Raw genomic sequence first — 19,581 nt, 5'->3', positions numbered from 1 at the left:
CCCCTGACCCCCCTCAACTTACCTGACACAGACACACACACACACAGACAGACAGACACACACAACGCGCTGCAGACGTTTTGGCCCCAACGGCCTTCCATACTGGAGCGACTCCCCTCAGATTCAACACGCATGATCACGTTCATCAAATTTGCTAAGCGTCCTAAACTAAGCGTCCTAAAGTATTACTGTATTTCACAAGGATTCTGACACAACAACGCGAAGCAGACGCTTTCATTGCGTTTAATAAGGAAACACGCTAAACTTGGAGGGCTCATGCTGAAAGGCAGAGTAATGCCCTGTCTTTGACAGCTCGCGACTTCACTAGACGTTCTGAGTACATTTACATAAGACACCAATACTCCGATTTTAATATGATTAAGATTATATTCTTATTAACAGTCTACCGTGTAGCCTTAAAAGGAACCTTACCTTAAAGGAACACCGAGTCACAAAATGCGGAGGATTTTCTTTCTGTTCGCCATGCGGTATCAACTTACAACAGAAGTCGAAAGTTAAAAATGAAACACCCGAAATTGCATGAAACTCTGGATAACCTGTGATGCAACTAATTGTTTTATACTGAAACTTGCCTTCAAAAAGTGCTTCCTTGGTCTTATCCACATTTATTGCATGTTGAACACACGTCCACCACAACAGGAAGTAAAAAAAACCTGAACTGCGTTAATTGCGTAAATTTTTTTTAACGCGTTAATTATTTAAAATTAATCGCATGCGTTAACGCGTTAATTTTGACAGCGCTAGTTTATATATAAACTTCACAAATTTTAAATGAACTGGAAGCTGTGACCAGTTGTTTACTCGTATTGTGAAGCAGTTCCTAGAGAATCTGAATATTAAATGAGAAAACAGTGGGCGTGGCTTGTTTCTACTGCGAGCTAATTGGATGTAGTAAAGTAGGCGTTTCATTAAGTAAGATTGGGAAAAGGGTTTGGGGAGAGTTGTTACAACCTAAAAGACTCCTCCTCCAGCTCACCATTTCTGTTTGTTGTCAAAACTGACAGCTAGAGGCGGTGTGGTTAAGTGTGTCAGCCCCGCCCACAACCTCAGACAAACCTAATCTGAGATTTTAACTCCAGATGCATTTCCAGATTTCAAATTTAGAGGGTAAACTATTATTTTTTTCTTAATAACTAATTATTCTTTACAAAACTAGCAATGTGAGCTGACAAAATTAGTATGGTTAGTTTTGATGTCATGTGGACTTTAAGTGTTACTAAGGAGAGTCCAATAGTTTTGGTTTCCTAAATCACGCGTGTTGCTGACCTGTCTGCGTCCTCGGTGTTGGTGTTATTGGTGCAGCTCTTGTCCTCCTGCTCCTGTGAGGAGGTGGTGCTGACGGCGCTGCGGGCGGGACTGCTGTCTGCGGAGGCGCTGGTGGTCCCGGTGCCAGTGCCGGTGGGCAGGGGTGTGTTTGTGTTCTGCTTGAGCGTCTGCAGTTTGGCCAGCGGGATGATGTCGCAGCTGTGCGGCCGGTGCCAGACCGTGCGCTGCGTGGAGGCGTTGTAGTAGTAGAAGCGGGACGTCTTGGAGTCGAAGAGCTCCCACCATTGGTCCTGCCCGCTGCGTTTGATGCGAACGCCGGCCGGGGCGTCCCACACACACTCGCCTGTCAGCAGGTTGGCGTACATGCGCTCGCGGGTGCGCGGCTCGATGATCTCCACCCATTCCAACCTATACACACACACAGATACAGAAGGGCTCATGAAAGGACCACAGTCAAGGCAACAAGACTACATCCTAATGCTCCTGAATACAATAAAATCAAATAATTAACAAATTAATTAAAATTTAATTTAATTTAATTAAATAAAATTAAATAAATATGAAAATTTTACAAATAAATTATTATTAAAATAAAAAAAATAATTAAAATGCAAAAATTTTAACATTCATTGATTTTCCTTCGGCTTAATCCCTTTATTTATCAGGGGTCACCAAAGGGGAATGAACCAACAACTATTCCAGCAGATGTTTTACACAGCGGATCCCCTTCCAGCTGCAACCCAGTACTGGGAAACACCCATACTCACTCATTCACACACACACTCATACACTACGGTCAGTTTAGCCCATCCGTTCGCTTATAGCGCATGTGTTTGGACTGTGGGGGAAACCGGAGCACCGAAATGACAACTGACTCTGCCGGGACTCGAACCAGTGACCTTCTTGGTGTGAGGCGACAGTGCTAACCACTGAGCCATCGTGTCCTTAACATAAAAACTTATTTCATAACATGTTTCATTGTGTGTGTGTGTGTATAAGTGTAACTGTTTGTGTGTATGTGCATGGTTGTCTTTATATGCGAGTATGAGAGTGTGTATTTGTGTGAGTGTGTGTGCGCATTTACATCAGCGTATGCATGTATGAATGTGGGTGTATTTAAGTGTGTGTGTGTGTGTGTGTGTGTGTGTGTGTTTGCGATGTAATGATCAGCTCTTTGTTGTAATTGTTTGCATGTGTATGCATGTGTATGCGTGTGTAGCGTATATGAGTGTCCGGTTTTGTGTATCTGTGTGTGTGTGTGAAAATCAACCCTGTTTTTGTGTGTGTGCATGCATATGTGTTGTGTGTGTCCATGTGTAGTATATATGTGTGTGTGTGTGTGTGTGCGTCTGTGCGTATGTGAGTGTCTGTGTGTGTGTGTGTGTGTGCGCATGTCTGTGTGTATGTGAGTGTCTGTCTGTGTGTGTGTGTGTGTGTGTGTGTGTATGTCTGTGTGTATGTGAGTGTCTGTCTGTGTGTGTGTGTGTGTGTGTGCGTGTCTGTGTGATGCGAGTTTCTGTCTGTGTGTGTGTGTGTGTGCGCGTGTGTATGCGTGTGTAGCGTATATGTGTGTCCGGTTTTGTGTATCTCTGTGTGAAAATCAACCGTGTTTTTGTGTGTGTGCATGCATATGTGTTGTGTGTGTCCATGTGTCTGTGTGTATGTGAGTGTCTGTCTGTGTATGTGTGTGTGTGTGCGCATGTCTGTGCGTATGTGAATGTCTGTCTGTGTGTGTGTGTGTGTGCGCATGTCTGTGCGTATGTGAGTGTCTGTCTGTGTGTCTGTGTGGGTGTGTGTGTGCATGCATATGTGTTGTGTGTGTCCATGCGTCTGTGTGTATGTGAGTGTCTGTCTGTGAGTGTCTGTGTGTGTGTGTGTGTGCATGTCAGTGCGTATGTGAATGTCTGTGTGTGTGTGTGTGTGTGTGTGTGTGCGCGCATGTCTGTGCGTATGTGAGTGTCTGTCTGTGTGTGTGTGTGTGTGTGTGTGTGTGTGTGTGTGTGCGCGCATGTCTGTGCGTATGTGAGTGTCTGTCTGTGTGTCTGTGTGGGTGTGTGTGTGCATGCATATGTGTTGTGTGTGTCCATGCGTCTGTGTGTATGTGAGTGTCTGTCTGTGAGTGTCTGTGTGTGTGTGTGTGTGCATGTCAGTGCGTATGCGAATGTCTGTGTGTGTGTGTGTGTGTGTGTGTGTGTGTGTGTGTGTGTGTGTGTGAGCGCATGTCTGTGCGTATGTGAGTGTCTGTCTGTGTGTCTGTGTGGGTGTGTGTGTGCATGCATATGTGTTGTGTGTGTCCATGCGTCTGTGTGTATGTGAGTGTCTGTCTGTGAGTGTCTGTGTGTGTGTGTGTGTGTGTGTGCATGTCAGTGCGTATGTGAATGTCTGTGTGTGTGTGTGTGTGTGTGTGTGTGTGTGCGCGCATGTCTGTGCGTATGTGAGTGTCTGTCTGTGTGTGTGTGTGTGTGTGTGAGTGTCTGTGTGATGCGAGTTTCTGTATGTGTGTGTGTGTGTGTGTGTGTGTGCGCATGTCTGTGCGTATGTGAATGTCTGTCTGTGTGTGTGTGTGTGTGTGTGCGCGCATGTCTGTGCGTATGTGAGTGTCTGTGTGTGTGTGTGTGTGTGTGTGTGCGCATGTCTGTGCGTATGTGAATGTCTGTCTGTGTGTGTGTTTGTGTGTGCGCGCATGTCTGTGAGTATATGAGTGTCTGTGTGTGTGTGTGTGTGTGTGTGTGTGTGTGTGTGTGTGTGATAATCAGCTCTGTTAATCTCTCAGTAAATTTCTCTTGATCTCCTAATCGAATCTAATCTGCAGTAATCCGGGATAACCTGATCTCCTGAATCCTGCTGAAAGTGTTTTTGGGAAGCGCCTCAGAGGGGACTCTGGGTAATCTGATCTGTCTGGACGCTCCGTCTGAACGTGCTCCAGCATATGATCCCATTGCAGGATTTCAGTATGTTCAGCTAATGGATCTGCTCCACACAGAGCTGTTCTTCAGGAGGAGGATCAGATCAGCAGCATCACACTGATAAAACAAACCATTCATTGGATTTACTGATTAAGGTAAGTGGTTGCAAAGAATTAGAGTTAGAATTAGAATAATTCGCCCTCCTGTATATGTTTTCCCCCAAATGTCTGTTTAACAGAGAGCAGATTTTCTTCAACACATTTCTAATCATAATAGTTTTAATAACTCATCTCTAATAACTGATTTATTTTATCTTTGTCATGATGACAGTGAATAATATTAGACTAGATATTCATCAAGACACTTCTATACAGCTTAAAGTGACATTTAAAGGCTTCACTAGGGTAATTAGGGTAAAGTTAGGGTAAATAGGCAAGCCATTGCACATCAGTGGTTTGTTCTGAAGACCAGGGTTTCCCAAACATTTTAGCCCACGACCCCTAAAATAAGAAAGATAAAATAAAAATAAAGTGCCAATAATTATTCAACTGAAAAAAATTGAAAAAGTTCTCAACACGCATTAAAAGTGTATTCACAATATAAGCTATATTAAGTATAATATAAGTATAACAATATAAGCGTATACACTGGAAAAAATGCTTTTCTTGCTTAGAGTTTTTGGGCCCTATCATACACCCGGCGCAGTGTGGCGCAAGGCGTGGCGCAATAGTCTTTTGGTAGTTTCAGCTTGGCGCAAGAGTCGTTTTGAGGCGTTGCGCTACGCTGTTTAAATAGCAAATGCATTAGCGCTCATTTGTGCGCCCATAGGCGTTCTGCTCTAAAAAGGAAGGCGTTCTGAGGCGGACCGCTGGTGCGTTGCTATTTTGAGAAACTAAAATAAATTTTTCAATAGACCAAAACTAACCCGGTCTAAACTCCAGCGCAGAGTTACCCTCGCTTACACACTGCTTAATACACACAAGAGAGCAATAGGCAAATATCTTTACATACGAAAACAATTAAATATTAAGGATATATATAGGATATAATAAGAATAGATATAGAATATAAATATAAAGGATTAAAATATTACAAAACATATTATTTACTAGCCTACATAAATATGAAAAACCACTGCTTTTATGTCTTCTTCATCTCGGGAGGCTTTTTCAGTTCATTCATAACAATTTGCTTTTGTATAATGTTATTATTATTAGCAGTATTATTTATTATATCCATATTTATATTTGTTTTATTAAAAACAAGCTTAGATTTGCCCACCTGTCAGGTTTTAGACCATATAGGGCACAGCATGTGTTTTAGGATATAACTCAGGTTGTTGAGCTCATTTTGTTATTATTGTTCATTTATCCGTTTGCTGGAAATTAGAACTGAATTTAGAAATAGTTTTGAAACGAATATTTGCGCTTAACAAGCAAAAGTATTTATTTATAGACTAATTGATGTCTGTGCGTAAAGGTTTCCCTATCCAAGAGCGAATGTGAAAGTGATCCATTATCTCTCATTCTCACGCAGTAGATGCTCTGTTTAAAAGCGCAAGGCAGATTTCCCGTCCTTAAATTAGCAAAAACGCGTCCTGACACGACCTGAAAGCGTTTGCGCCCTGCGTTTTGCGCTTTGCGCATGGACCGTCAAAATAGAGCCCTTTGTCTTGTTTCTTGTCTAAATATCTAAAATTTCTTATTTCAAGAAGCATTTTCTAGACAAGCAAACCATATTGTCTTGTTTTGAGAAATAATATGCCAATATTAAGTGAGTTTTTCCTTAAAACGAGCAAAATAATCTGCCAATCATAAGAATGTAAGATCATTTTGCTTACCGCATTGGCAGATTATTTTGCTTGTTTTAAGGAAAAACTCATTTAATATTGGCATATTATGTCTTTAAACAAGACAATATGGTTTGCTTGTCTAGAAAATTCTTCTTAATTTAGGAATTTTTAAATAATTGGACCAGTAACAAGACAAAAAATCTAAGTAAGAAAAGCCTTATTTGCAGTGTAAGTATAAGCTCATGCTCTATTTAATATATAAATTCAGTTTATTAATTTTCTAATAAGCTCTTAACCAAATTAATATTACATTTTAGAGTGAGACAGGTGCACAATTCAGCACACAACTCATTTATTTCACTGACAGATGTATAATTAATTATTATATATATTGTGGAAAGATTGGTTAAACTTGACGCAAAATTATTCTGCTTAGGGCCCCCAAATGTTAAGGGTCGGCCCTGGTCACACCTGTCAAATACTGAGCTCAATGGCTAGTGTACCATTCATATGATTTCATGCTCATTTTTGGAAAATAGCATGAAATATTGAGAGTGGCTCAGTGGTTAGCACTGTCGCCTCACAGCAAGAAGGCTGCTGGTTCGAGCCTCGGCCAGGTCAGTTGGCATTTCTGTGTGGAGTTTGCATGTTCTCCCAGTGTTGGCGTGGGTGTCCTCCGGGTGCTCCTGTTTCCTCCACAGTCCAAACACATGCGCTACAGGGGATTTGATGAACTATATTGGCCATAGTGTATGTGTGTGAATGAGTGTGTATGGGTGTTTCCCAGCACTGGGTAAGGGCATCAGCTGTGTAAAGCATATGCTAGAACAGTTGTCTGCTGTGGGACTCCTGATGAATAAAGGGACTAAGCTGAAGGTAAACCAATGAATGAAAGAACAAGCCTTTCCCAGAGATGGGTTGAGGCTGGAAGGGCAAGTAAAAACTTGCTGGACAAGTTGGCGGTTCATTCCACTGTGGCGACCCCGGATTTACGTATAAAGGGACTAGACCGACAAGAAAATGAATGAATGAATGGTTGAACAAGCCAAGAAAGCGGTGTGTCTGTGTGTTGAGAGCTGACATTAGTGACAGTGAGGCGTCTCTCTGTGTAATGGTTTGATGAGTGTGATCTTACGCTGGCCGCTTTTGTGCTGCAGTGCTGTTAACAGCCTCCATCTGCAGCAATTACTGACCGCAACGCACAAAGACGCCCTTTACAAGGTGCCAATAATCATGCAGCACGATTTAAAGCTGTCAGTCAAACCTTCAGTCAATGCATCGCTCAAGAGCAGGAGAAATCAGTAGACAAACCTGACTAACAACAGCAGTCGGTGCAGAAAATGCACAAGCACTTATTAAAAAACAGCATCAAAATACTGCTCTGCATTCTTATAAACGACCGAAAGATAATCTAACGTCAAATTCAGATGCATCTGCATTAATTATGATCACTCAAAAAATAAACAATAGTGAAAAACACAGATTTTCATCAGTGTTTAACTTTGTTTTAGGCACAAATGAAAACGTGCAATGCAAAATGACTTACAATATGAAAATAAAACAGTTTCAATCTAATATTTGACTGGAGGTTTTTGTGTTGCACATCACACATCTAAATATTTTAGTAATAACATTTCTTTCTTTTCAGCTTAGTTCCTTTATTAATCTGGGGTCACCACAGTGGAATGAACTGCCAACTTACCCAGCATATGTTTTACATGGCGGATGGCCTTTCAGCTGCAACCCATCACTGGGAAACACCCATACACACTCATTCACACACATACACTACGGCCAGTTTACTTCATCAGTTCCCCTATAGCGCATGTGTTTGGACTGTGGGGGAAACCGGAGCACCCGGAGGACACCCACGCGAACACGGGGAGAACATGCAAACTCCGCACAGAAATGCCAACTGTCCCGGCTGAGGCTCGAACTAGCAGCCTTCTTGCTGTGAGGCGATCGTGCTACCCACTGCGCCTTTTTCATCTTCTAGGTTTCAAATCTGCATTTTGTCAGGTTGTGACTACACAGTAATCAATGATGCGTCATCTGTCGTAAATATTCATGAGGCCGAGTGCTCTTATCCAATGAGAAGACACCTTGTTTAATTATTCATAACAGAATGCTGGGATTTCCAATGACAGATGTTTGAAACTGAGAACACACATAGAGTAGTAAGCGACAGATGTGTTCATTGATCTCTAATGAGGGTGTTTGCTTTTTTCTGCACATCGTAAATTGTAGTTCAGATAACCAGACAGTCTTAAAGGTGCTGTATGTCAGTTTTTGACTCTTCTGAAGCATATATATATATCATAATATGTTTGCAGATATTTCAGAAACATGCTCGGTGAACATTTTGAAAAACAATGCTGAAGTCAGATATTCTGCTGTTAGAACGTGCCGGGACGACTGTCTGTTGCCAGTTCAGCCAATTATATTTCAGCACCCGGGTTGCCGTGGTGGGAAACAGCGAATTTCATTCATTCATGCAGGATGACTCTCAAAGCATGCGTCTGTGACTGAAATGCGACCTCCTTAATGTGTGCATTAAATACATTTATTATGTATATGACACACACACACACACACACACACACACACACACACACAAAAACAAAACTATTTGTCACATAGATATTCAAATGTATTTATAATTTGTATCTTATACTGTACATACATATTTTATATCTAAATATAATTAAACATTTTAAATATAAGGATGCATGCGTGTACAACATAAAAATACAGCACACACACATACTGTATATAATGTCCAAAAATATATATATATATTTTGTATTAATCGCGATTAATCTTTGCCTGTTATTGCTGATCAAATTGAAGTTTTATTTGTTTTTCCTATTATGGAAGCCAATGGTTACCGGTTTTTCCATTTTTTTTTTTTTTGGATCTGTTGATATGTAGCTCCGCCCTCTTTTAAAATCTCATTTGAATTTAAAGCGACAGTCACCAAAACCGCCTTACAGGTTTCCAGCATTCTTCAGAATATCTTCTTTCGTGCTCAACAGAACTTATAAAAGCTCATGAATCAACATAAGAGTGAGTAAACAGTGAATGTAAATTTTTGGGTGAACTATCCCTTTAAGAAAATATTATATTTTGAATAGTGCTAAAAAAATATTATGTATATGACACACACACACACACACACACACACACACACACACACATAAAAACAAAACGATATTTGTGACATAGATATTCAAATGTACATATAATTCGTATCTTATACATATGTATTTTATATTCAAATATACATAAAAATTTTAAATATAAGGATTCAAGTGTGTACAATATAAAAATACAGCGCACACACATATATAATGTCCAAAAAACTTTTATTTTGTATTAATCGCGATTAATCTTTGCCTGTTATTGCTGATCAAACTCAAGTTTTTTTTTTTGTTTTTCCTACTATGGAACCTAATGGTTACCGGTTTTTCCATTTTTTTACACACATATAATGGTTTTAAATCTGTTGCAATGTAGCTCCGCCCTCTTTTAAAATCTCATTTGAATCACCAAAACTCCCTCACATGTTTTCAGCATTCTTCAAAATATCTTCTTTTGAGTTCAATGGATGAAAGAAACTCATATAGGGGGCTTATAAAAGGGTGAGTAAATAGTGAATATTAAATTTTGTGTCAACTATCCCTTCAAAAAATTGAATTCAATTTTGAATAGTGCAAAGCAAAAATTAATCGAGATTAATCACATCCAAAATAAACCATTGATTTGACATAATATATGTGTGTGCATTAAATACATTTATGTATATGACACAGACACACACACACACACACACACACACACACACACACACACACACACACACACACACACACACACACACATAAAAACAAAATGATATTTGTGACATAGATATTCAAATGTACATATAATTCGTATCTTATACATATGTATTTTATATTCAAATATACATAAACATTTTAAATATAAGGATGCAAGTGTGTACAATATAAAAATACAGCGCACACACATATATAATGTCCAAAAAACTTTTATTTTGTATTAATCGCGATTAATCTTTGCCTGTTATTGCTGATCAAACTCAAGTTTTTTTTTTTTTTTTTCCTACTATGGAACCCAATGGTTACCGGTTTTTCCATTTTTTTACACACATATAATGGTTTTAAATCTGTTGCAATGTAGCTCCGCCCTCTTTTAAAATCTCATTTGAATCACCAAAACTGCCTCACATGTTTTCAGCATTCTTCAAAATATCTTCTTTTGAGTTCAATGGATGAAAGAAACTCATATAGGGGGCTTATAAAAGGGTGAGTAAATAGTGAATATTAAATGTTGCATGAACTATCCACTCAAAACATAGAATTTCATTCTAAATAGTGCAAAGCAAAAATTAATCGAGATAAATCACATCTAAAATAAATGTTTGATATGACATAATATATTTATTATGTATATAGCACACACACACACACACACACACACACACATACATAAAACGAAACAATATTTGTCACATAGATATTCAAATGTATATATAATTCGTATCTTATACATATATACTTTATATTTAAATGTTTTGTTTTGTGTGTACAAAATAAAATATAATCTAAAAATATATAAAAAATAAAATAAAATACAGCACACACACAAATATAATGTCCAAAAAAAACTTTTATTTTGTATTAATCTTTGCCAGATATTGCCTTGATAAGTTTTATTTGTTTTTACTACAATGGAAGTCAATGGTTACCGGTTTTCAGCATTCCTCAAAGCATCTTCTATAGTAACAGAACTTACAAGACCCCATCAGGGTGAGTAAATGGTCAATTGTAATTTGTGTGAACTATCCCTTTAAGCAAAAATCATTATGTCTTAATTAGTGCCGGCCAAAGATTAATCGTTACTAATCGCATCCAAAATAAACGTTTTTTTGTGACATAATATATGTGTGTGTGCATTATACACACACATACATAAAAACAAAGCTATATTTGTCACATAGATAATTACATTTATATATAATTAGTGGTATAAACATTTAGATTTTATATCTAAACAAAGTTTTTAATCACAAATATATGCATGCATGTGTCTATTTATAAATGCAAAGCAAAGAAAAACACAGCGCACATGCATATATTCTGTCAAAGATTACTAAATAAGTCATCTTCGCCCAGCACTAATGTTAAGACTTTTTTTAATGCACAATTCATTTTGATTTATGAATGTGTAAATGACAGCACTGGAAAATGTGACACCACTGGGAAACATTAACAAACAGCACTGGGTTTTTTTTCTTCATGAGGTCAAAAGGTCACAAGTTCCCCATCACTATGAGTCCATTAACCTCTTCCTCACCATTCTTCTCTCCATGACCTGCCCTTTCCCTCTCCCTCTCTATAGAGATCCTCATCTGTCCTTCATCTCCACTGATAAAACAGAAGATTTAATGAGACAAAGGCTCCGTGAATGACAATGAGAGTCAATCTGCTAACACGCAGATTCAGCAGGAGTTAAACACTGGCTTTCTGGTGTCTGCAGAATTACAAATCATCACCATAGAGCCCTGGAGCCCACGGAGAAGCTTTATACAACATCAAAGTTAAATAAAATGATCTCTGTGCACAGACATAAACAAAAGGCTTCTGCTTAATTGCTTAAGCTATTATCTTGATATTGACCTGAGCTGCAAAACAAGATGACTTCAACAGGTATAATGAGCAAAAATACACTGTTTAATGCTTTACTGTGCAGTAATTAATGATAACTATGCAGTATATAGATGTACACTCACCGGCCACTTTATTAGGTACACCTGTCTAACTGCTCGTTAACGCAAATGTCTAATCAGCCAATCACATGGCAGGAGCTCAGTGCATTTAGGGATGTAGACATGGTCAAGATGATCTGCAGTTCAAAGCGAGCATCAGAATGGGGAAGAAAGGGGATTTAAGAGACTTTAAACGTGGCAGGGTTGTTGGTGCCAGACGGGCTGCTCTGAGTATTTCAGAAACTGCTGATCTACTGGGATTTTCACGCACAACTATCTCTAGGGTTTACTGTAGGGATGGGAAGATTAACCGATATGTATCGATACGCGGTCATGCGCGTGCACGATGCGAGTGCATCGGTTGAGCAGCAGAGGATGAATGAAATTTTGGAAGCAAATCGAGATGCATCGGTTTTTCCGAGATACAGCTTATATTTTTAATATAGAATGTATTTTTTATTTATTAACAAGTGTTGTCAACCTGTTTTTGGCGCATAATTTAATCGACCTACATAAAGTATGCATTAGCAATGGGCTTGCGGAGGTGTACACTTACACTACAACTCAGTGTATCAGGTGTGCGGATGAAGCTAGTGGAGCGCCCTCAGAAAGCGCGAGAAGCAAAACAAACATTTTATTCCCCACTGAGTTTTAAATCTAAAGTATGGCAACATTATGGATTTAAGGATGGACGACATGACAGGACAGATGCAATTTGCAAAATGTGCCGCGCATCTGTAAAATACGCGGGCAGTACGAGTAATCTGATATCTCACTTGAAGCAGCGCCTCTGTGTTGTTGTGGAAGCATCTTCCAGTGTTCCTGTATCCCCGGCTTCCCGCTCTGCTTTAACTGTAGCTACCAGCTCCAAAAGTGGTGAGAAAAGCATTGCAAGTTTTCTCCATGCGCAACAGTTCTGCTCGCTCTACGCCAATAACGAATGCTATTGCATTGCTCATCTGCAAAGATATTCAGCCTAACGTCACGGAGAACGAAGGTTTTAAACACCTCCTCCTGTTAATTTTTATTGATTTATATTTTTATTAGCCTGTTGTTTACAGTGACAGTGATGTTTCAAAGCAGCATAACACTGCTAGTTCACCACCTTAAGTTTTGAATATTCAGTGGCACAATATATCTTTGTAAAACTTGTTTTCATAGTTGAAAAGTTAAATCACAATTCTTGTTGTGCAATGCTCAACCTTTATGTTGAAAGAATGCAAATATATACATTTATAATATATATTGCACTTATACATTCTGTTTATCTTGAAAATACTTAAATAATATGTGCTATATGTTCTAAAATGGCCCTCTACTGTAAACTGACACTCTGGCTCTGAGAGAAAAGCCAGTTTGTAAAAAAAGTCTTGGTTTTACTTGGTTAATAAATAATCAAACTCATTCAATGGCACAGCATTTTTTCTTACATCATCTCATAAACTTGATCTAATAAGTTAGTGCTGAAATATCGCATCGTATCGTGATATGGGTGTGAATCGTATTGCCAGTGCCGGATGAACGCCTGCTGTGTCAGCTTCATGACAAAGCTGGGCCAGAATTCTTTGCTTGCTGGGACACATCCTATTTAGGTGTTCAAGCTCTAAAACAACAATCTAAATACTATTAAAAGACACTCTAAATGATTAGATAATTGAATTGAATTAAGACAGAGGGACAGAGACAGACAGAGAGAGCTTGTGTGTGTGTGAGACGGATGTTCAGTGAAGTGAGACGCTGCTGCAGACGCTCTGCTATCAGACCCATAATTCTCCATGTTCTTCAATAACAGGCGTCACCTTGGCCGCAAACCTCATTGTAAAGACTGAGCACACTGTTATTAATGGCGTTGGCTCCAGTCGAGCATCACTACAGCTCACATTCATGCTTATGCATCTGACCTGACCGCTCACACTGACTGCTGGACGCTTATTCTAGAGATGCATTTAGAGGAGTTAAACACTGAAGGATTGTAATGTCATGTGTGTGCTCTGCCACATGCTCAGGGTTAACTTTACTGCACTTTTATATTTTTATACTCATCAAAAATCTGCTGTTTTATCTAAGAGTACACTGCATTACTTATGTTTCACACTCTTTTGTAGCAGGGAGAACATGCAAACTTCACACAGAAACGACAACTGGTTGGCGCAATAGCCTAGTGGTTAGCGCGCCGACATATGGTGCAATAGCACGTCAGGGCGTCGCGAGTTCGAATCCTGACTCGAGGACATTTCCCTACCCTATCCCTTCTCTCTCTCCCACTTCGCTTCCTGTCTCAATACTGTCCTATCTAATGAAGGCAAAAAGGCCAATAATAAATCTAAAAAAAAGAAACGACAACTGACCCAGCCGAGGCTCAAACCAGCGACCTTCTTGCTGTGAAACAACAGCACTACCTACTGCGCCACTGCATCACCCACTTAACATTATATTATTTATTCATTTTCTTTCGGCTTAGTCCCTTATTTAATACGGATTGCCACAGTGGAATGAACCGCCAACTATTCCAGAATTTGTTTTACACAGCGAATCCCATTTCAGCAGCAACCCAGTACTGGGAAACACCCATACACACAATCACACACACACACACACACACACACACACACACACACTACAGCCAGGTTTAATCTCGTTTATTTTAGTTCCTCACTTTCCCCTGTAGCACATGTGTTTGGACTGTGGGGGAAACTGGAGCACCCACACCAACACGGGTAGAACATACAAACTCCACACAGAAATCCCAACTACCCCAGCCAGAAATCGAACCAGCGACCTTCTAGCTGTGAGGCGGCAGTGCTTACCACTGAGCCATCACATCAATACTCCATTCAAATTTCAAACTTTGTTATTATTGTTGTGTGCATGAAAACTCACTAGTCAATTACTATGCAATACACTATTAATCATTCATTCATTTTCTTGTCAGCTTAGTCCCTTTATTAATCCGGGGTCGCCACAGCGGAATGAACCGCCAACTTATCCAGCAAGTTTTTTACGCAACGGATGCCCTTCCAGCTGCAACCCATCTCAGGGAAACATCCACACACACATTCACACACACACACACACTCATACACTACGGACAATTTAGCCTACCCAATTCACCTGTACCGCATGTTTTGGACTGTTGGGGAAACCGGAGCACCCGGAGGAAAACCACGCGAAGAACATGCAAACTCCACACAGAAAGGCCAACTGAGCCGAGGTTCGAACCAGCGACCCAGCGACCTTCTTGCTGTGAGGCAACAGCACTACCTACTGCGCCACTGCCTCGCCAACATTTTTTTTCTATTAGTCAATAATATTACTGAAATTAATTTATAAACTGAATAATATAAATGTACTACCTACTGCGCCACTGCCTCGCCTATACTATTATTATACTATGCAATTATACTGTGCGATTTTTTTGAGCTAATGATAACTTTGAACGACTGACCTGAAACCACCTAATAATCCCCTAGTCAGACCCCCTAGTTTTCCGTGATTTCGTAAATCGCTGAATGCAATGCAAAATCAACAAAAAGTTGCTAATTTTTAGATCCTGCAAAATTCTTAATTAAACACTAAATAACCACAAAAATTTAAATAATCCCATTATATTTTATTTCAGTTAGCAAATTATTGTTTTACATGACGACGCATACGCAGCGCACGTGATGTATTTGATGTACAGTTGAAAGCAGAAGTTTATTATTTGTTGAGAAATTGTTATAAATTTTCTTGAAAGTCAAGTTTACATACAGTAAGATTATTCTGCCTCTGAAAAAGCTCAGATGATGATGTCGAGGTTTTGGAAGTTTCTGATTGGCTAATTGACAACATTCGAGTTAATGTGAGGCACAACTGTAGAATAGTATTGAAGGAAAAGCTCAAACACACTGCTTCCTTGAGTGACAACATGCGAAAATCAACAAGCCACAATCAACAACAAAGCCAGACTACAATGTGCCAAATGACACTGGGAAAAAGAGTAATTGTTGGATACATGTGCTGTGGTCTGATGGAGCTAAGATTGAACTGTTTGGCCAGTGGTACATTTGGAGGACAAAAGGGAAAGCTTACAAGCCTAGGAACACCATCCCAACTGTTAAGTATGGGGGCGGCAGCATCATGTTGTGGGGCTGTTTTGCTGCAGGAGGGACTGGTCCACTTCACAGCATAGATAGCATAATGAAGAAAGAACATTATGTAGAAATACTGAAGCAACATCTCAAGACATCAGCCAGGAAATTACAACTTGGCCACTAATGGGTCTTCCAAACAGACCATGACCCTGAGCACACTGCCAAATTAGTTCACATGTGCTTTAAGGATAACAGAGTGAATGTTTTGGAGTGGCCATCACAAAGCCCTGATCTCAATCCAAAAGAACATTTGTGGGCAGAGTTGAAAAAGCTTGTGCGAGCAAGACAGCCAACAAATCCGACTCAGTTACAGCAATTCTGTCAGGAGGAATGGGCCAAAATTCCTTCAAACTACTGTGAGAAGCTTGTGGAAGGAGACCCAAAACACTTGACCAAAGTTATACAGTTTAAAAGCAAAGCTAAAAAATACCAAGGAAATATGTGTAAACTATTGACTGAACTATTGATCTCATTATTCTACCATTTAGCAAACGTAAATGATTTAGGTAATCCTAACTGACCTAAAATAGTAAACGTTTAGTATGATTTACCATCAGACATTTTTTAAACAATGGCTATGTTCCTTTTTTTAGAGCGTATGTACACTTCTGGTTTCAACTGTATTTAAATGAGTCTCAAAAAATGACGTCTCACCTGCACCCTCACAATGTGAAGTTTCATAAACTAATTTCAAGAGGAGCATGTGATATGATTGTGCACCGCTGGCTACTCATCCGTAATCAGTAATAATCCAATCAGAATGATCCTAGCTTAATATAAATGGATCACTTTCTCCCCATTGCACTATCTTCGTTTTGGAAGAATCCCCCCTTCCACCCCATCTCTTCCTTTTTCTCCCCTTCTAAAGGGGGAGCGATCGAGACCTACCTGATCTCGGTTCTCCTGATATGCTTCTAGACCGGGCGGGAGCCCTGGGCTCAAATATCTCCGAGCTCAGGGTTCTCTCCCGGGACAGCATGCCAAACCTGCTATAAGTGCCAAGCATATCTAAGTGGGAACTCTTGAACATTACATTACATGGGGGCGTTTAACCACAGAAATGTGCTGAGCAATATCTTAGAAACAGAAATGTGCGCGCGTCTAGGAATCTCAAAGACAGATGCTCGATCAAAAACAAACACAGTAGCAAAAGAAAATTTGTTTTAGGTAGCGGATGCCCTTCCAGCTGCAACCCATCACTGGGAAACATTCATACACACTCATTCACTACGAACAATTTAGCTTACCCAATTCCCCTATAGCGTATGTGTTTGGACTGTGGGGGAAACCGGAGCACCCGGAGGAAACCCACACCAACACGGGGAGAACATGCAAACTCCACATGGAAATGCCAACTGACCCAGCTGAGGCTCGAACCAGTGACCTTCTTGCTGTCAGATGGTTGTGTTACCCACTGCGCCACCGTCGTTTAAACCATTCAACTCCCAATTCCACTCTCTCTTATGGTAATGTCATAATTTCAAACATAGTAGGCAATTTCAGATGCAGCCCATAACATCATTCTAGTACCTAAACAGAACATCATAGCAACCGCTTGTAAATACCGCTTAGCAACAACCCATAATTCCCTAGTAACCACTTGACAAAGTTCCAGCGTTCACATAAAATATGCTAGCAACCCAACGCTCAGCAAAATCAGCTGAAACACAGAAGCGTCTGTGATCTGTTTACTCTGTTTACATGCTCCAAACGCGGTGACACAGGAGGAGCGCATTCAGATGCAGAAGCAAAAGCACCATTTGAGTTTACAGCTCAAACAACAAACATTTTTCCTGAATAATTCATCAGAGTGCTTCAATAAAAAACCATGCTTTGGCTCTGTCGCCCTGTGGAGCGACACACAGCGTTACTGTCAGTGTGTGTGTGTGTGGAGTAAGGCTGTGCCATTAATCAACATTTATTCATTTTCTTTTCGGCTTAGTCCCTTTAATAATCCGGGGACACCACAGTGGAATGAACCGCCAACTTATCCAGCATATGTTTTACGCAGCGAATGCCCTTCCAGCTGCACCCCATAACTTGGAAACACCCACACACACTCATTCACACACATACACTACAGACAATTTAGCCCTCCATATTCCCCCATAGCGCATGTGTTTGGACTGTGGGGAAAACTGGAGCACCCGGAGGAAACCCACACTAACACGGCGAGAACATGCAAACTCGACACAGAAATGCCAACTGACCCAGCCGAGACTCGAACCAACAATCTTCCTGCTGTTCAGATCGTGCTTCCCACTGCGCCACCATGTCTAAACCAAATAAAAAAAGTGTTGGTCATGCAGCCCACTGATAATCATTTCAAATAATCATCATTAAAATGGTCTGAAATATTTGTAATTATGATTTTTTTTTCCATAATCGAGCAGATCTAGTGTGTGTATGTGTGTATGTGTGTGTGTGTGTGTGTAAAGGTGAGAGAGGCAGTAGAGTCCGAGCGAGCATCAGGCCATCACAGCCGCTGTCGTAAAACTCAATTAGCAGAGGAGACACTGACATCTCATTTCAAACAGAATTAATGGAGCGATCACTGTCCCGACCTCACCCTGATGAAGTAAAATCTATTCATTGATCAAGATCAGAGAGTTCAGAGAGGTCAAAGAAGAGGAGCTGAACTGCCCAAACTAGGTAAGGGACGATAACCGATTTCAAGGTTTACCGTGGTTTGGATAAGTGTGAAACGTTCTGTTATAGCAGTCCTACGGTATACATGTTAGCATTACAGGCTTTTACTAAGACAGCGCTTTCAGTTTTGGGTGAACTCTCCCTTTGTGAAGTTTATTTATAAACAAATTTCGAGAGGATCACGTGCTTATGATTGTGCACAGCTGTTCCAACTTTAGCTAATGACTGATTATCCAATCAGACGATCCTTAACTCAGTATAAATAACCAGACTTTTCTCATCTCAATATCTTCGTCTTGAAGAAACCCCCCCACCCAACCCTACTTTCCCTCCTTTCAAACAGGCGTCACGGTGGCCAGCGATTAGCGCTGTTGCCTCACAGCAAGAATGCCCCTGGTTTAATTCCTTTCCAAACCAGACAGCATTTCTGTGCGGAGTTTGCTTGTTCTCCCCGTGGTCGCGTGGGTTTTCCCCGGGTCCTCCGGTTTCCTCCCACAGTTCAAAAACAAGCACCCTAAACAATTAATCCAAATACTTTAGCTAAACTCTGAGTACACCTTTCAGCATCCATATCTGACACTTAGCTACAACAAGCAAGAGGGGGAGTCATCGAGATCTACCTAAGCTCAAACTCCCCTCTCGCCTTGCAACGGGAGGGAGCCCAGGGCTCGAGGAACTTATAAGCTCAGGGCTCTCTCCCGGGACAGCACGCCAAACTAGCTTTATTATCAATCATCAGCTAAGTGTGAACTCTTAAAAACACAGGCTGATGGAAAGCCAGCTATCGTGAGTGTAACGTCTATCTTTCAGCTCATGATGTGACACCTCGACTAGCTGATCCTTATTCATCCTAATACAACTCCTCCATCCGCCCTACACACATGTTTGTGAGTGCAAGAGTCTGTGTGTGAGTTTTTAATGTGTGAGTTTGTGATGTTTGTGTATTTACTGTATGTGTGTGTGTGTGTGTGTCTGAAAGTGATTCAGCTCTCCCGCAGGAGCAGATGCAGTGAGAGATCATTAATA

The 19,581-nt window shown here is 40.3% G+C and overlaps 1 protein-coding gene and 1 long non-coding RNA gene across 7 annotated transcripts in view; one reads left to right on the top strand and one right to left on the bottom strand.

Moving 5' to 3' along the window:
• arhgap39 (Rho GTPase activating protein 39) overlaps positions 1–19,581 on the bottom strand; it is a 297,088-nt gene that overhangs the window by 245,329 nt on the left and 32,178 nt on the right. For all 6 annotated transcript variants that reach the window (XR_012396149.1, XR_012396150.1, XR_012396147.1 and 3 more), the window contains exon 2: positions 1,288–1,695. Coding sequence is in view for 1 of the 6 variants with exons in the window: in XM_009295018.5 (XP_009293293.2) it covers positions 1,288–1,695 (408 nt within the window). In the remaining 5 variants the exon portion in view is untranslated. The remainder of the gene's footprint in view (positions 1–1,287; positions 1,696–19,581) is intronic.
• Positions 4,127–14,110, top strand: LOC141379476 (uncharacterized). Its single transcript, XR_012396233.1, has 2 exons — positions 4,127–4,348; positions 11,407–14,110. It is a non-coding gene; the product is annotated as an uncharacterized lncRNA (long non-coding RNA).

The sequence above is a fragment of the Danio rerio genome, chromosome 20 (assembly GCF_049306965.1).
Source record: "Danio rerio strain Tuebingen ecotype United States chromosome 20, GRCz12tu, whole genome shotgun sequence".
NCBI lineage: Eukaryota > Metazoa > Chordata > Actinopteri > Cypriniformes > Danionidae > Danio > Danio rerio.
The sequence above is the reverse complement of the archived record's forward strand: the minus strand, read 5'-3'. Positions and strand labels throughout refer to the sequence as shown.